This window comes from Scyliorhinus torazame, chromosome 8 (assembly GCF_047496885.1).
Source record: "Scyliorhinus torazame isolate Kashiwa2021f chromosome 8, sScyTor2.1, whole genome shotgun sequence".
Taxonomy (NCBI): Eukaryota; Metazoa; Chordata; class Chondrichthyes; order Carcharhiniformes; family Scyliorhinidae; genus Scyliorhinus; species Scyliorhinus torazame.
The window spans coordinates 61444366-61462733 of record NC_092714.1 but is presented as its reverse complement, the minus strand read 5'-3'; the positions used below and the strand labels follow the sequence as shown (position 1 = coordinate 61462733).

General features: G+C 51.9%; 1 protein-coding gene across 5 annotated transcripts in view; it reads left to right on the top strand.

Annotated features, from left to right (window-relative positions):
• Positions 1–18368, top strand: part of stxbp5l (syntaxin binding protein 5L) — an 879402-nt gene that overhangs the window by 349415 nt on the left and 511619 nt on the right. For all 5 annotated transcript variants that reach the window (XM_072513712.1, XM_072513711.1, XM_072513708.1 and 2 more), the window contains exon 6: positions 1064–1127. In XM_072513712.1, coding sequence (XP_072369813.1) covers positions 1064–1127 — 64 coding nt within the window. The remainder of the gene's footprint in view (positions 1–1063; positions 1128–18368) is intronic.

Sequence of the window (18368 nt, the reverse complement as noted above, 5' to 3'; positions counted from 1 at the left end):
TTAGAAGATTGAGAACTGATTTCATTGAAGTATACAAGATTCTGAAGGGCCTTGACAGGGCAAACACTGAGAGTTTGTTTCATCTGAATGGGGAATCTAGAACACAGAGGCCTCAGGTTGCGAGCTTGATTATTTAGGACTTGAGATTAGGAGACATTTCAGAGAATTGTGAATCTTTGTAATTCTCCACCCTGGAGGGGTCGAAATGCCCTATCGCAAGGCTGTGATAGATTGTTTTTTATCCCTGAGGGAATCAGTGGGGATCAAGCAGAAGAGTGGAATTGAGACAGAAGATCAGTCATGATCATATTGAATGGCGGAGGGACATCTGGTATACTCCTTCTCCTATTTCTAATGTTATGTTTCCAGTGAAGTACAATTTCTTTCCTTATGTATTCCAAAAAGAATTGCCAAAAAACAAAGCATTTGTTACAATGCACAATGTTAAGATAACATAGCTCCTCGACAGAGCTGGTGCAGACTTGACATGTTAAATGGTTTCCTTTCATGCCATACTCTTCTATGATTAGGGACAAATTTCTTGCGCTTTGTATCCAGGTTACATTAATTCAGTCAGCATCAAGCACAAAAAACGGGATGACAAATGAAACCATGATACCAACTAGATCCCCATTACCATGCACCATTATTTCTGGAGCTTCCCTTGGGTAGGCGTTAAAATGCCAATACCAACAATAGACGTTGGCTGACAGCTGTTGTGCTTATGATATAAGAAACGGTATCTTTAGCAGATTTGCCTCCCCTTGCTTTTTAGGTGCTCTATCCTGGCAGAGGTATTTCACCTATGTCAGCTTCACACCCTGTATGCAGAGTGTTGTTGCGCCCTGAACTGATTTAGTGGCACAGCTTATGTTTCAACAAATGTTTACTTCTAATCACTTGAACTGAGGCAAGGCGAGAGAGAATTTATTTAAAGAGTATGATGTACAATGAGGAATTTTAAATCTTGCAAACTACTTAATAATATGGTGTGTTAATTTTTTGAAAATCAATTTTATTTTTTCAATACTTTTTGTTCTGAAAATTATATATTTTTTTGCAGGTGTACAAAAACTCACCCAGGCCCTGTTGTTCATTTAAGTGACAGTCCAAGAGACGAGGGGAAAGTAAGTAGGAAAGTTATTTGGGCTTTGAATCCCAATTAAAAATGTTATGGTACATCAGCAAAATAGTATCTGTTTGTTTACACCTTTACTGCATTAAGTACAAAACTTTCATTGCTACTCCACACTTACTTATGCTTCAATGGTAAAAACCGAAGAGGCATTCCACCAGAAAAATATTGTCTTAAGTTGTTCACAATGGTTTATTTTATTTTGCGCTTGCAATAAACTTAAATGCATTCATTCTGTGCTACTTGTGAATTCAACGGCTATTTGGACCTATATAGTAACAAATAGATATACATCACTTCTCACCTGTTATTTATGTCATGGACCCACAGAATATTAGAAGTCTTGTACCAGAGATCTATAGAATTCCTATAGAAGGAGGTCATTCGACCATCAAGTCTGCACTGACCCTCTGAAAGAACACCCTACTGAAGCCCACTGTCCTCCCTATCCCTGCAACCCCACCTAATCTGCACATCTTTGACACTAAGGGGCAATTTAGCATGGCCAATTCACCAAACCTGCACATCTTTGGACTGTTGGAGGAAACCGGAGCACCCAGAGGAATCCCATGCAGACACGAGGAGAAAGTGAAAACTCCACACAGTGACGCAAGACCGGAATTGAATCCGGGCCCCTGGCACTGTGAGGCAGCAGTGCCAACTACTGTGCTACCGTGCTGCCAAGGTACTGGTACGTTTCTCCACTAGGACCATCTAGTCTAATTCAATTTTCCAACTCATTGTCTATTGTTAAAACAACTAATTCCACTTTAAAAGAATTTACAAACTCTACTTCGCTAAGAGTATATGCAAAGAATTTTGCATTACAACTACAGCATGACGAATAAAAACAGAAAATGCTGGAAAGACTCAGCAGGTCATCTGTGGAGAGAAAAATAGAGTAAACATTTTGAGTCCAGTATGACTGAAGAATCAATATTGACTCAAAACATTTACTCTGTTTCTCTCTCCACAGATGATGCCAGACCTGCTCTGCCTTTTCAGCATTTTCTGTTTTTATTTCATATTTCCAGCATCCTCGGTATTTATCTTTTATTAAAGTATGAAGAATGTATTCTAACCTCTCCTTAGATTTTAGGATTGGCTTAAATTTATAAACAAGTCTTCACCATTGTGCTGACTAATGGAGACAAACCTACAAACCGTACCCTCCAGAATCGTAAAACCACCGTCCAATCACCTCTTATCCATCTCAGATCCAGTGGAGGAAAGAAGAAGGAAAGGCAATTGTTACAATGCAGAACTCCAAACAGATTCAGACACCTGGAGCAGTATAATTAGTGATTTGGGTAGCCTTATAGAGAGGTGGACATTGCTGAGACAGCCAGGCGAGCAGGAGGATGCCTCAACACATCCTCAGATGCAAAACTATAATTGCAAAAATGAAGATGTCCAACACCAGTAGAACTATCAGAGCAGAGGGAAAACCTCTCTGTAGTAATTCTTTTGAATGAGTGATTATCACTGCTGCCTCACGGCGCTGAGGACCAGGGTTCGATCGCGACCCCGGGTCACTGTCCGTTGTGTGATTTGCACATTCTCCCCGTGTCCACGTGGGTCTCACCCCCACAACCCTAAGATGTGCCTGGTAGGTGGATGCTAAATTGCCCTTAATTAGAAATAAAGAATTGGGTACTCCAAACATTTTTAAAAAGTAATTGTTTTGACCATGGCTTTGGCCTTTAATTCTCACAGACCTGTCATTGGAGCATCAAGCCTCTGGCTGCACTGGCCCTTCAGCCTGCTCCCTGGAGGCTACCTCAACAGAGCTACAAAGTTCTACACTCAACAGGGATCCGCTTTGAGACCAGGAAATTCCAGTGAAGTCTTCGCCGTCCTTCCATTAGGTACTTACTTAGCTTAAACCACCGACAAATAGTAACCCTGGCCATTATGCACCCATCTCCGGCAAGATTGTCCACAGGTGGGAATGCACCAGAATGCCAATCTGCTGTCCTATTTTGCTCCAGGTCCCACCTTCAAGCCCACCTCTGCAGAAGCAGGAAGATTCTGCCTAACATTGGTAGGAATGGCGAGGCAGAAAATTTACCCTTTAGTGCATGAATGGCAAGGTTAGAACATTTACAGTGCTTAAAAATATAACTTTCCATAAACTTAACAAAAATACCTCATACATTATTCAGAACCTGTAAATACAATTTCCAGTCTTTTATTTTGAAAACAAAACATCTTGAGTATTAAAAATGGGTCTGGAGAGAGTTTTTCTCACTGCACTTTACAATGGAAATAGAGTCAAGTGATTACAAGTGAAATCCAGCTTCAATAAAGAATATTTTTGTTGACACTTAAAAAATAATGCGGAGATACGCCGTCAGTGAGCCATTTGGAACTCACATTGTTTATTCATAGCTTAACCATATTAAGAATGAATCAGTATAGGAGCTGTCACTGAACTCCCCATACATTCTGTAAATCACATAGCAAACACCCTGGCCAGGATTCTCTGATCCCGTGGCCAAGTTCTGACATCGGAGTCAAAAGCGGCGCGAGCAACTCCGGCGTCAAAGGGCCTCCAGGACCAGGCTTTCACACCTTCCTGGGGGCTAGTATGGCGCCGGAGTGGTGTCCGCTGGTCCGGCGCTCGAAAGCCGGCGCAGGTCCGCGCATGCGCGCCATAGCCGGCGTGGATCCGCGCATGCGCATGGGTTGCCGTCTCCACGCCGCCCCCCCGGGCAATATGGCGGAGCCCTACAGGGGCACGGTGCGGAGGAACATAGGCCCCACGGAATTAGCCCGCCCGCCGATCGGTAGGCCCCGATCATGGGCCTGGCCACCGTGGAGGTCCCCTTCCGCCCCCCGGAGTTGGATCCCCCCTGACCAGGACGGCCCCCGCAGCCAGAACACCTAAGTCCTGCCAGGTAGGACCATGCGTAACCCACGTCGGCGGGACTCTGCCGAACTCGGTGGGCACTCGGCCCTTCGAGGCGTGGAGAATCGCTGGGGGGGGGGGGGCGCTTTCAACGGCCCCCCAACCGTCGCAGTGGCGACCCCGCGAGTGCAATTGGCTACGAACCTCCGGTCGCCAGAGAATCGGCAGCCCGGCTTCGGAGCGATGTGGCGCGATCTCCGCACCCCCCAGCAATTCTCCGGCGCGGGATCGGAGAATCCCGGCCCCCATGTCTTGCAACACAATTAGAATCCATAAGATCAGAGTAAAGGTGAATGTTATAATTGCAGGTGGGGGTGAAAATTTTCAACGGACACTTACCTGTTTCTCATCTGCAAAAACAACTGACGAGCGATTGAAGTGGACTAGAGTTGTTGAACAGCCAAGGTCACCCGTAAATGAGGAGACAGCATGCAAACACTGGTTGTGGCACCTTATTTGCTTTTTCAGGGTTTTTTAATGTATTTGATTTTATTTGATTTATTGTCACATGTACCGAAGTACAGTGAAAAGTATTTTTCTGCGGCCGAGGGAACATACACAGTGTGTACATAGTAGACAAAAAGTATAATCAGCAGAGAACATTGACAAATGCTACATCGACAAACAGTGATTGGTTACAGTGCGGAACTTGGGGCCAAACAAAGCAAATACATGAGCAAGAGCAGCAGAGGGTGTCCTGAATAGTGTTCTTACAGGGAACAGATCAGTCCGAGGGGGAGTCGTTGAGGAATCTTGTGTCTGTGGGGAAGAAGCTGTTCCTATGTCTGGATGTGCGGGTCTTCAGACTTCTGTACCTTCTGCCTGATGGAAGGGTGTTGAAGAAGGCAATGCCCCATTATCTGGGGTCTCTGATAATGCTGTCTGCCTTCCTGAGGCAGCGGGAGGTGTATACAGAATCAATGTGGGGGTGGCAAGCTTGTGTGATGTGTTGGGCTGAGTTCACCACACTCTCCAGTTTCTTGCAATCTTGGACCAAGCAGTTGCCATACCAGGCTGTGATGCAGCCGGATAGGATGCTCTCTATCGCACATCTGTAGAAGTTTGCGAGAGTCGATACAGACATGCCAAATTTCTTTAGCTTCCGTAGGAAGTAGAGACTTTGTTGGGTTTTCTTGACTGTTGCATCAACGTGAGTGAACCAGGACAGACTGTTGGTGCTGGTGACCCCCAGGAACTTAAAGCTATCGACCATCTCCACTTTGGAGCCATTGATGCAGACGGGAGTGTGTGTCGTGCTACGCTTCCTGAAGTCGATGATCAGTTCCTTGGTCTTTTCGGCATTTAGAGAGAGGTTGTTTTCGGTACACCATGCAACCAAGTGATTTATCTCTCTCCTGTAGTCTGATTCGTCGTTGTTTGAGATACTGCCCACCACAGTCGTATTATCCGCAAACGTATAGATTGAGTTGGAGTTCAATCTTGCCATACAATTATGTGTGTATAGGGAGTATAGTAGAGGACTGAACACACATCCTTGCGGGGCCCCGGTGTTGAGGACTATTGTGGAGGAGGTGCTGTTGCCTATCCTGACAGATTGCGGTCTGTTGGTGAGGAAGTCAAGGATCCAGCTGCACTGGGAGGGGTCAAGTCCAAGATTGCAGAGTTTGGTTTTTAGTCTTGTCGGGATAATGGCGTTGAATGATGTCGAATGCATTGCACATGTTGTTCCCATTTATACCACACAGCGAGTGGCTTAACCAGTGGTCCTTAAAAGGACTATTGAAGGTTACTCCAGAAACAACAGACATATTTTTGGAGGGGTTAATTTTATATAAACAGGAGGAGCATAAAAGGCCCACAAAAGTACTGCTGCCTATGGGCCCCCGTACTACTTTTGCAGCTATCTTCTAGCTTGGCTCATCCATGGAACTTCCAGATTGCTCCCCTCACCCCATTTAATATGGCAAGCAACAGCCGCCACTTACTGACCAATTGGCAATTTGCCTTAGTTATGCTGAAGGGGCCAAAACCTAACAAATGGTTCAGGACTCTTACTGCCAGCTTCGGGCAGATGGTGTGGCTACTCTGCCAATTTCACATTCATTTTGGAGAGACGTTAAAATGGCCCCTTTGATAATTTACTATTGAAGGATTTTAAATATGTGAGCATTAAGAACATACAAATGAGTCACTTGGTGGTGCAGAATTTGAATATTACTGAAAAGAAAGACATGTTTCCATAGCTTTCAGTAACATATGGTGGGATTCTCCATTGGACGATGCCGAAATCGGGAACGGCGATTGGACGTAGAATAGCTTCCAATGCAAAAATCGCGGCAGGTGCCAATTTGATGCCAAATCACGATTCTCCATCACCTCAAAAAGGGCGCCAATGCGAAGCACGCCGCGCGTAGTTTAGACACCGTTTGCATATCATTAGTGGGTCCACCTGTGATTCTCCGCCTCCAATTGGCTGAGTTCCCGATGGCATGGTGGCTGCTGAGAGAGAGAGAGAGGAGTGACTGCAGGCTGCCAGCCCGTTACTGGCTGGGGTGGGGCAGGGGGGAGGTGGGAACAGGCCGAGTGGCCGGGGTGACCTCCCCCCCCCCCCCCCCCCCCCCCCCCCCAAACTTTCATGGGACTGGGGCGGTGCCCAGCCACGGTCCGCCATTCGGTGGCCATCTTGAGCACCCATGGACTACCCATCTTGGTCCGTGGTTCTGCACAGTGACACCGGCCGTATGGGTGTTCCTACACCCCCACCCACACCCCCACCCCAAACTCCCCATCCAACAGGCCACCACCCATCAGCAGACCACACAGGCCAACACCCATGGCAGCCCTTAGCGATGCCAGTGCCAGCCAATGATACCCCTGGCATCAGGGATGGGCACCAGGACAGGGGCCCCCACGGTGCCGGCCAACAAAGGGGCAGGAGTGAGGGGGTGGAGGTGCGGGGGCGGATCCTGCAGTGCCAACTGGGGCCACCATGTAGCCCGTTGAACCAGATTGGGCACGGCGAACGCACCATGCTAACATGTCAGCATTTGACGCCCTGCAGCCAATGGAATTTAGAGTTCGACCAGCAATGGTGGCCATCCTGCTGGTCGCCGCAGCTCTGCGAGATGCCCTGCAGCCATATGAGTGGGAGCTGCTCGAAGAGGAGGTAGAGGCTGCAGCAGCAGAGCGGGCAGCAGCAGAGTGGCCAGCAGCGGAACAGGCTGCAAAGGGGCAGGTGGCAGCCAACAGGCTGAGGAGGGGGAGGTGCCAAGGAGGCGCCGCATGAGGTCTTCTGTGTACTGGCACCGTCTGACAGTCGAGGACCTGCAGGACTGGGCATGCTGTTGAAGACTCCGGTTAAGCAGAGTGACAGTGCAACATATCTGCCAGATGATGGCACCCCTGGTACAGCGGAGGTGGGGGAGGACACCCATTCCTGGTGTCCATCCAGATGATGGTCGCCCTGAACATCTACGCCACGGGGCCCTTCCAGGTGCCGAGTGGGGACCTGTGCGGGATCTCACAGACCTCGGTGCAGAGGTGCATCCAGAGGTCCTGGAGGTCCGCTCTGGTCTCGACCAGGCTCCACATGCTTGTGACCATGGAACACAGGGAGTGGATCATCTTCGCCTGGGACTGCGCCATATCACACTGCGACTGTGCTACCACCTTCTGGGTCTGTGTCACATCAGCCAGTGACTGCACTATCTCCCTCTGGGACTGGGCCACCTCCCACTATGTCTATGCCACGCCGCCAGCGCCTGGGCAATGCTGCCGACATTCCCAGCCATGACGTGCTGTGACTAGGCCATGCTGAGGAGCGCCGCTGCAGTGTCCAAGTGGCTCTGGCACATGGGTGAGTGTGAGGCAGCAGTCCTGTCCTGGGCTTCGACCAGCGCCTGCACAAAATGCCTCAGGCCTTGGACATGCTGATCCATAGCCAAAACCGACGCCCCCAATGCCTCCACCATGAATGCCACTCATGCAATGTTGGCCTTGGTGGCACACATGGTGGGCACCACTTCCTGCTCCTTCATATGGTTGGACTCTCCACCTGCGCCTGCAGGTGCTGGATGCTCGCCGACAACCCCTCATGTAGTCCCTGACTCTGCAACTGCAGCTCCAATCTAGTTGGGACAGTGTATTCCAGAAGCCTTAGACCCGTCTTCTGAAACATAAGGGGTGGGGCGGGGTTAGTGCCTGGCTGGAAAAATGCTGCCTACTCGCCCTAGTAGCCCTGAGGAGGTTGTGGAGTTTTTTCCGGCACTATATGCCGTTCCGGACGATGTTGCTCACGGCGCTGGTCGCCTCTGCCATCTGCACCCAGGCATGACGAACAGCAGTGGCTGTCAGCCTCTTTCCCAGGCCAGGGTACAAGGACTTTGGCCGCTCCTCCACTGTGCCCAGAAGGGATTCCAGTTCTGTGTCCGTGAACCGTGGAGCTGCTATCCTTACAGCTATCTTGTTGGCTGGGAAGGTGTTTGTGGGGGGAGAATAGTTTATGTGCGGCTGCAGCTTGTCAGCCTCCTGAGTGTCAATCACTGGCCCGACGAATCCCAGGGTGTTTGGCCTGTCCCCACCCAGCCTGCTTGGCCTGTCCGTTTCCCCCCCCTCCCCTGCCCTCCCCACGCCTCCCCTCGCCCGACCTTGGCAGGGAGCCCCTCCACTGCAGCCAGCATGTCCAGTGTCCAGGCCGGCTGCCCGCAGTCACTCCACGCCATTTCTTACCTCCTCTCTCTTGCTCAGCAGCCACAATGCCAGATTCATGGGGTGGAATTTTCTGATAATGGGGCTATGTCCCCACGCCCGTGGGAAAATGGGCGCGAATCACTCTGGACTTTCATGGAGAAAGTCCAGAGTGATTCCCCATTTTGAAGGGGGCTTTCAGGGCCCCGGAGTAGTCCTCGCAGCTCCAGCTGCCGATACTGGGCCCTGCACTTCGGCTGTGGCGCAACATGGCGGACCCGCACAGCGGGCCGTACCCGACAATATAGGCCCCCCTAGATCGTGCATGCCCACCGATCGCGAGCCTGGCCGTCTTTGAGGCCCCCCCCCGGGTGACGAATCCCCCCGTCCCCCACCAGGGCGGCCGCGGACAGAGTCCGAAGCCGCCATTCCAAGTGCCCGCTGGGTGGAACCATGAGTGAACCATGCCAGCGGGAACTCGGCCAGATGTCGGTGGAGAATCGCTGCGGGGGCCTCTTTAATGGCCCCCGACCGGCACCGCGTCGACCGCGCGGCGATTGGTGGTGATTCTCTGGTCCCCCCATTCTCCGCCCCCCCACCGAGTGCGATTGCGGCGCAGAGGCTCGGAGAATCCCGCCCATGATTTTTGAGACCACAAGTGAACCACGCCGTCCGGAACTCAGCCCATCAGAGGTGGTGAATCTCGGAGGCCCGGAGAATAGGGTATCAGGCCCACTAATGATATGCTTACTGTATTTTAACCCCGCACGGTAAGCAAAGCATTTACGCCATTTTCGGGGTGGCGGAGCATCCCAATTTGGCGTCAAACCGGCGCCTACCTCGATTTTGGCGGTGATGCACGATCAATAATTCCAGAAGCAAGATTGGAGACAATTGAAGGCTTTAATACGCTAGATGATTCCTCCAGCAGCGCAGGTACAGAAGAAAGCTACTGGGGCGGCACAGGCTCTTATACCCCGCCTTGCAGGGCGGAGCTAACATACAGGCTTACCCAATGGGAACAACTACATTCTCCACCAATGGTATTCCGACATTACTAGGTACCGTAATCCTTCTAACACAGTCTACCACATTCACCCCCTGTTTAAAAAAAGAGTCCGGCGGGGGTGGTGGCTTCGTATTACAACGTGGTAAAGTGGTAGAAGTTACAGTTATGAAGGTACCGTAATACCTCCGTACAGCGTTTTGCCTTATTACATCTTAACTATTTACAACAATAATGTACATTTCAAAATGAAGCAATTAGTCGATCGGGGGCCCTGGTTGTCCTCTGCGATCATCGTAGCTTTGGTGGTGATGCCGGTGGGTTTCGGGCGTCTGTGACTCCGGGAGCGTGGTTTTGGCTTCTGTGGCAGCTTCATCACCCCTAGACGGGGCCGGTGGAAGGACCGACTGACCTGGGAAAGGGGCAGCTGTGGGGTGCGCCGGTGGGCGGGAGGGCCTAGACTGGGCCGGTGGGAGAACCGATCCACCTGGGAAGGGTGCGGCTGTGGGGTGCGCTTGTGGGAGGGAGGGTGGGACTGGCGGCAGGGGTGTGTGTGGGGATCCAGCGGGCGCCAGGTCTCGTAGGGAGACCGTATCCTGTCGGCCTTCGGGGTACGCCACGTAGGCGTACTGAGGGTTAGCGTGGAGGAGATGGACCCTCTCGACCAATAGGTCCGATTTGTGCGCCCGCACGTGTTTTCGGAGCAGGATGGGTCCGGGAGCTGCCAGCCAGGTCGGGAGCGAGGTCCCAGAGGAGGACTTTCTGGGGAAGACAAGGAGACGTTCATGAGGTGTTTGGTTGGTCGTGGTACGGAGCAGTGACCGGATGGAGTGGAGGGCATCCGGGAGGACTTCCTGCCAGCGGGAGACTGGGAGATGCCTGGACCGCAGGGCCAGTAGGACGGTCTTCCAGACTGTTCCGTTTTCCCTCTCTACCTGTCCATTTCCCCGGAGGTTGTAACTGGTCGTCCTGCTCGAGGGAATGCCCTTGCTGAGCAGGAATTGACGCAGTTCGTCGCTCATAAAGTGTATGTAGGCGGGAAAACCGAACAGCGTAAAGATACTCTGGAGGGCTCTTATGACTGTGGTTGCGGTCATGTTGGGGCAGGGGATGGCGAATGGGAACCGGGAGTACTCGTCAGTCACGTTCAGGAAGTACGTGTTGCGGTCGGTGCAGGGGAGGGGGCCTTTGAAATCCATACTGAGGCGTTCAAAGGGACGGGAAGCCTTTATCAGGTGCGCTTTCTCTGGCCGGTAGAAGTGCGGCTTGCACTCCGTGCAGATTTAGCAATTCCTGGTGGCTGTCCTCACCTCCTCGATGGAGTAGGGCAGGTTGCGGGTCTTGATGAAGTGGAAAAATCAAGTGACCCCCGGGTGGCAGAGGTCCTCGTGGAGGGCTCGGAGGCGATCCACTAGTGCGTTGGCACATGTGCCGTGGGATAGGGCATCAGGAGGCTTGTTTAGCTTCCTGGGACGATACAAGATCTCACAGTTGTAGGTGGAGAGTTCGATCCCCCACCATAAGATCTTGTCGTTTTTTTATCTTGCCCCGCTGTGCATTATCGAACATGAAAGCAATCGACCGTTGGTCAGTGAGGAGAGTGAATCCCCTGCCGGCCAGGTAATGCCTCCAATGTCGCACAGCTTCTACTATGGCCTCGGCCTCCTTTTCGACTGAGGAATGGCGGATTTCGGAGGCGTGAGGGTGCGTGAGAAGAAGGCCACGGGTCTGCCCGCTTGTTTGAGGGTGGCCGCCAGAGCTACGTCGGACGCGTCGCTCTCGACCTGGAAGGGGAGGGACTCGTCGATGGCGTGCATCATGGCCTTTGCAATGTCTGCTTTGATGCGGCTGAAGGCCTGGCGGGCCTCTATTGACGGGAAAAACTGTGGATTGGATCAGTGGACGGGCTTTGTCCGCATAGTTGGGGACCCACTGTAGGCATAGTAGGAAAAAAACCCTAGGCAGCGCTTCAGGGCCTGAGAGCAGTGCGGTAGGGGGAACTCCATAAGGGGGCGCATGCGTTCAGGGTCGGGGCCTATAACTCCATTACGCACTATGTAGCCGAGGATGTCTAGGCGGTCGGTGCTGAACACGCATTTATCCTTGTTATACATGAGGTTAAGGATTTTTGCAGTCTGGAGGAATTTTCAGAGGTTGGTGTCGTGGTCCTGCTGGTTGTGGCCGCAGATGGTGACATTACCGAGGTATGGAATGTGGCCCGTAAACCGTACCGGTCAACAATTCGGTCCATCTCTCGTTGGAAGACCGAGACCCAATTAGTGACACCGAATGGAACTCTTAAGAAGTGGTAGAGCCGTCCATCTGCTTCGAAAGCAGTGTATTTGCGGTCACTAGTGCGAATGGGGAACTGGTGGTAGGCGGACTTAAGATCCACCGTGGAAAAGACCTTGTATTGCGCGATCCTGTTGACCAGTTTGGATATGCGGGGGAGAGGGTACGCGTCAAGCTGCGTAAACGTGTTGATGGTCTGACTGTAGTCGATGACCATCCTATGCTTCTCCACGGTCTTTACCACCACTACTTGAGCTCTCCAGGGGCTGTTGCTAGCCTCAATGACACCTTCCCTCTGACCTCTGACCTAATAACGATCCGGTCCTGGGCACTGTACCGTCTGCTCCTGGTGGCGACTGGTTTGCAATCCGGGGTGAGGTTCGCAAACAGGGAGGGCGGATCGACCTTGAGGGTTGTGAGGCTGCAGACAGTGAGGGGTGGGGGGGGGTGTATAGGGGGTATTGGGCCGCCGAATTTGGAAGTTAGACTTTGGAGGTTGCACTGAAAATCCAACCCTAGGAGTGTGGCCGCGCAGAGATGGGGAAGGACGTAGAGTCGGTAGTTTTTGAACTCCTTTCCCTGGACCGTGAGGATCGCTACACAAAACCCCTTAATCTCTACTGAGTTATATCCAGAGGCCAGGGAGATTTTTTGATTAACGCGGTGGACGGGGAGAGAATAGCGTCTTACCGTGTCGGGGTGTATGAAGCTCTCCGTGCTCCCAGAGTCGATTAGGCAGAACGTTTCATGCCCATTGATGAGCACCGTCGTCGTAGCAATCGAGAGTGTTCGGGGCCAAGACTGGTCCAGGGTCACCGAGGCTAATCGTGACAGCAGTTGGATGTTCTCTTCGGGCGGTGTGTGGTCAGCCGAACTGGGGTCCTGGGAATCCATCCAAGATGGCGGCGCCCACTGGTCGCACATGGCTGGGGGTGCACAAAATGGCGGCGCCCATCCATCGCACATTGCGTCCGCGGGACAGGATGGTGGCGCCCGGAGGCCACACGTGGCCCTGGAGGAGGAAGATGGCGGCGCCCGCTGGCCGCACGGTGTCCATGGAGAGGGTTGTGGTGGCGGTCCGTATTCGCCTCCGGAGACCGCAGCGACCGCCCGGGACAGGCATACCGCCACAAAGTGGCCCTTTTTGCCGCCTCCCTTGCAGATGGATGAACGGGCCGGACAGCGCTGTCGGGGGTGCTTGGCTTGCCTGCAAAAATAGCAGCAGGGCCCCACGGCGTTGCCAGGCCGTCTCGCAGCACAAGCTTGTGGGGGGGGTGGGAGATGCCTCGGGGTTGGCCGCGGGATGGGTTCCACGCTGCCCAGGGGGATGCCGTGCGGTCGGGGACGTAAGCGAAGGGGTTTCGGGAGGCCACATCCAGGGAGCCAGCAAGGGCCCGTGCCTCCTTGAGGCCTAGTGTCTCTCTCTCCAGGAATCGTTGGCGAATTTGGGAGGACAGCATACCTGCAACAAAAGTGTCCCGGATCAAAAGTTCTGTGTGGTCGCTCGCCGCGGGCAGCTGCAGTTTCTCCCCAGCACTAGGAGCGCACGGTAAAATTCTTCCAGTGATTCCCCAAGGATTTGTCGCCTCGTCGCTAGTAGATGTCGGGCATAGACCTGGTTTACAGAGCAAATATGATGTCCTTTCAGCAGCTCCATTGCGGCATCGAAATCGTCCGCGTCCTCAATGAGTGTGTAGATTTCTGGGCTCACCCTCGAGTGCAGAACTTGTAGTTTCTGTTCTCCCGTGGGTGGGTTTTCGGCCGTCCCGAGAAATCTGTTGAAGCACGCCAGCCAGTGCTTGAAGGTTGCCGCTGAGTTTGCCGCGTGGGGGCTGAGTTGCAGACACTCCGGTTTGACTTGGAGCTCCATTCTTTAAAAACTAGCGTATTAAATTGATGCACGATCAATAACTCCCGAAGCGAGATTGGAGACAATTGAAGGCTTTAATACGCTAGATGTTTCCCCCAGAAGAAAGCTGCTGGGGCGGCACGGGCTCTTATACCCTGCCTTGCAGGGTGGAGATAACATACAGGCTTAACCAATGGGAACAAGTACACTCTCCGCCAATGGTATTCTGGCATTACTAGGTACCGTAATCCTTCTAACACAGACTACGACAGGCGGCAGAAGATATTCTCCGCCCAATCGGGTTTTCGCGATTTTGGCAAGTGGAAAATCCCGCCCTTAGTCTCAGGAATGGAGAATCCAGCCCATAGTTCTTTTTTCAACAACATCTTAATCTGTGAGCAGCTCATCCAGTACAGTCCTACCTACTGTGTTGTTTTATGCTAGCCTACGATAGGTTAAATTGATTGAAGAAGCAGTGATCTATGGGTATTGTTTTACTTTCCCCTTAAATGCTCAACTTTTGGGAAGGCAGCAAAGATAATCCTGGCCACGTTCAGAAGGATTAAATCTAGAGTTTAATATTAGCTTCTGATGTGGTGGCTTGTGCACCAAAGTTAAATAATGCAAAAACTCCTTCTGAATTCTTTTACTTATACATGGCATATTAAGCTTAAATAAAGCTAATAATCTGATTTCATTATTTATCAGTGGTGGTCTTTAGCTGGGTTTATTTTTTAGTAGTGAAAGACATATTTTCATGGTATATAGTGAAACTAGGCATATGTGTGTGTGTACAGCTGTGAGAAAAAATTCTTAAATATTTCTAAGTGTCAGTATCACTAAATGACTATTTACAAATCAGGCACAATCTTTGGTAGCTTGTATCTGTATTAGACATTGGCTCCACTTGACATTATGTTCTCTGTGGAGTAGTCATATGTGAACTCCAGCAAATTCTGGCAGATACCACATTTGGAGGATTAGGTCTTGCAAGTTAAGAATATCGCCAGTACAGCATATTTTGGGCTAATGAGAGTTTGAGAATTCTGGTGGTGCCATTCAATGTTCCATGGCTAATTGAGGATACCCAACAAGCACCTAATATTATGTAACAGCCCCTAACTTAATTCAGAATAAGTCTCAGGTAACCTTACTTTAAAGCATTTGCAGATAACACTACTTTGGAGGCAGAGTAACTTGAGTTTGCATGGGAATAGCAAGTTAAAAAGGCAGACCGAGAGAGGCAAAACTATGTCAAATGGGGTGCAATGTGAAGAATTAATCATGGGGTGGAATCTTGTGCCCTTCTTGGGAATATTGTGAATATGTTTGGTGGCATTTAATAAAGCAGTAGGGTAGCGGGTGGGGATCCTGCCACCTTCCTGCCTCCACCCCGATTAAGTCTGTGGTGGGAAGGACCAGGAATTGCCTACAGCACAATGGCCCTGAGTAGGCAAGGAGGGAATGGGGAGACAAGAGGCTGACGTTGGTGACATGCCCTCATAATCAACTTCTGTTTCCTACCTGGCAACTGGCCAATTGACAGGCTGGCTGGTGTCTGACAAGAATGGCAGTGGCAGGAGGATACAGTTGGGAGCCTTTGGAAATTGTTTCTGAGTTCATCTGCTTTGTATCGTGGGAAAAAAGACAAATTGGAACATTTTCTTAATGGAGAGCCTAGGAACTATGGAGACCAAAAGGATTTGGGTTCCAAATGCACAAATCACAAAATGCTAGCACACGAGGCAAAAAAAAATCAAAAAGCTCATGGAAAACTGGCTTTTTCTTGAGGACGATTTCTTCTGGGTTTTATTCTCCATGTTTGTGGCTGGAATTGATAGTGGGTGTTCATCCATGTCTATTACCCAACATCTCTCTTCCCCTGCTTGATGCACGATCAATTGTACAAAGACTCAGGTTGGATACAACTGTGGCTTTAGGCTTTATTGCAGTAAGATGTGTGGCCTCCCACAACAGCTGCCGAAATGGCTGCTGAATAGAGGACACGCATATTTATACTCCTCCTACTGGGCGGAGCCAGCAGGCAGGGGCTACCGGCGAACCTGCAGTACAGGTCCTACCTTACATCACCTAATACAGGTGTAACAGTGGTTTACCACATTCACCCCCTGTTAAAAATGAGTCCGGCGGGGGTGGTGGAGAACTACATACAGTAGTGAATTTATGTAGTGTTTTATTAGGAGAGAAAAAAATGTCTTTTGAAAGTCCGGTGCCAGTTAGAGATTCAACCGGTCTGGTGCCTTGACGTTCCGCTGGGAGCGACATCACGGTGGCGGCGATGTTGATGCTGGCGACGTCGGTGCTGGCCTGTTGTCGGGTGACCCGAGAGCGTGCCGAAATCCTCTTCATCCTCTTGCGTGGGCAGGGGAAGGAGGGATGGTCCTGGTGGGGTTAATGTTGGGAGCGCCGGGGGAGGGGAGGGTGGCGCCGGGCCAAGGAAGTGTGTATGAGTGGAACCTGCTGGTGCCAGGTCCCTGAGGGAGACAGTATCTTGGAGTCGGACGTGCCTACGGAGCAGGACCGGTCCTGGAGCTGCGAGCCAAGTCAGGAGCGACACCCCGGAAGTGGACTTCCTGGGGAAGGCAAAAAGACGTTCATGGGGTGTGTTATTCGTAGCGGTGCATGGTAGCGACCGGATGGAGTGTAGTGCATCAGGGAGGACCTCCTGCCAGCGAGAGGCTGGGAGGTTCCTGGACCGTAGGGCCAGTTGGACGGCCCTCCAAACCGTCCTGATCTCCTTCTCTACCTGCCCGTTTCCCCGGGGATTATAGCTGGTCGTCCTGCTGGAGGCGATACCCCTGTTAAGCAGGAACTGACGCAGCTCATCACTCATGAATGAGGATCCCCTGTCACTGTGGATGTAGGCGGGGAAGCCGAACAGAGCGAAGATTGTGTTGAGGGCCTTGATGGCGGTGGCAGACGTCAGATCGGGGCAGGGGATGGCGAAGGGGAACCTGGAGTACTCATTGATCACACTGAGAATATACGTGTTACGGTCGGTGGAGGGGAGGGACCCCTTGAAATCCACACTGAGGCGTTCAAAGGGGTGGGAGGCTTTCACCAGGCGTGCACAGTCCGGCCGGTAGAAGTGCGGCTTGCACTCCGCACAGACCTGGCAGTCCCTGGTGACTGTCCGTACTTCCTCGACGGAGTAGGGCAGATTGCGAGCCTTGACAAGAAGATACAACCGTGTGACCCCCGGGTGACAAAGGCTGATGTGTAGGGCCCGGAGTCGGTCCACTTGTGCGCTGGCACATGTACCTCGGGATAGGGCATCTGGGGGCTTGTTGAGTTTGCCGGGGCGATACAGAATCTCGTAATTATAGGTGGAGAGCTCGATTCTCCACCGCAAGATTTTATCATTTTTGATCTTGCCCCGCTGCGTGTTGTTGAACATGAAGGCTACCGACCGTTGGTCAGTGAGGAGAGTGAATCTCCTGCCGGCCAGGTAATGCCTACAATGCTGCACAGCTTCAACGATAGCTTGGGCCTCTTTTTCGACGGACGAGTTCCGAATTTCTGAGGCATGAGTGCGGGAAAAGAATGCCACGGGTCTGCCTGCCTGGTTGAGGGTGGCGGCAAGTGAGACGTCTGATGCGTCGCTTTCTACTTGGAAGGGCAGTGTCTCGTCCACTGCGCGCATCCCGGCCTTGGCTATATCAGCTCTGATACGGGCGAATGCCTGTTGTGCCTCAACCATAAGGGGAAAGTGGGTGGACTGAATGAGTGGGCGGGCCTTGTCCGCATAATTTGGGACCCACTGGGCATAGTAGGAGAAGAGCCCCAGGCAGCGTTTGAGGGCCTTGGGGGAGGGGATGCTCCATGAGAGGGCGCATGCGGTCGGGATCAGGCCCCAGAACTCCGTTCTGGACCACATAGCCGAGGATGGCTAGGCGGGTTGTGCTGAACACACAATTCTCCTTGTTGGAGGTGAGGTTGAGGAGAGTGGTGGTGCGGAGGAATTTAGCAAGGTTGGCATTGTGGTCCTGCTGATCATGGCCGCAGATGGTGACGTTGTCTAGGTACGGAAAGATGGCCCGCAAACCGTACCGGTCGACCATTCGGTCCATCTCCCTTTGGAAGACCGAGACCCCGTTAGTGACGCCGAAGGGAACTCTGAGGAAGTGATAGAGACGACCGTCCACCTCGAAAGCAGTATATGGGTGGTCCGATTTACGAATGGGGAGCTGGTGGTAGGCGGATTTTAGGTCTGTTGTTGAGAAGACCCGGTACTGCGCAATCTGATTGACCATATCAGGTATGCGTGGGAGGGGATATACGTCGAGCTGCGTGTACCGATTGATGGTCTGTGCTTCTCCCCAGTTTTAACGACTACCACTTGAGCTCTCCAGGGGCTGTTGCTGGCCTCGATGATGCCCTCCCGAAGCAGCTGCTGAACCTCTGACCTGATGAAGGTCTTGTCCTGGGTGCTGTACCGTCTGCTCCTGGTGGCAACGGGTTTGCAATCCGAAGTTAGATTGGCAAAGAGGGAGGGTGGGTCAACCTT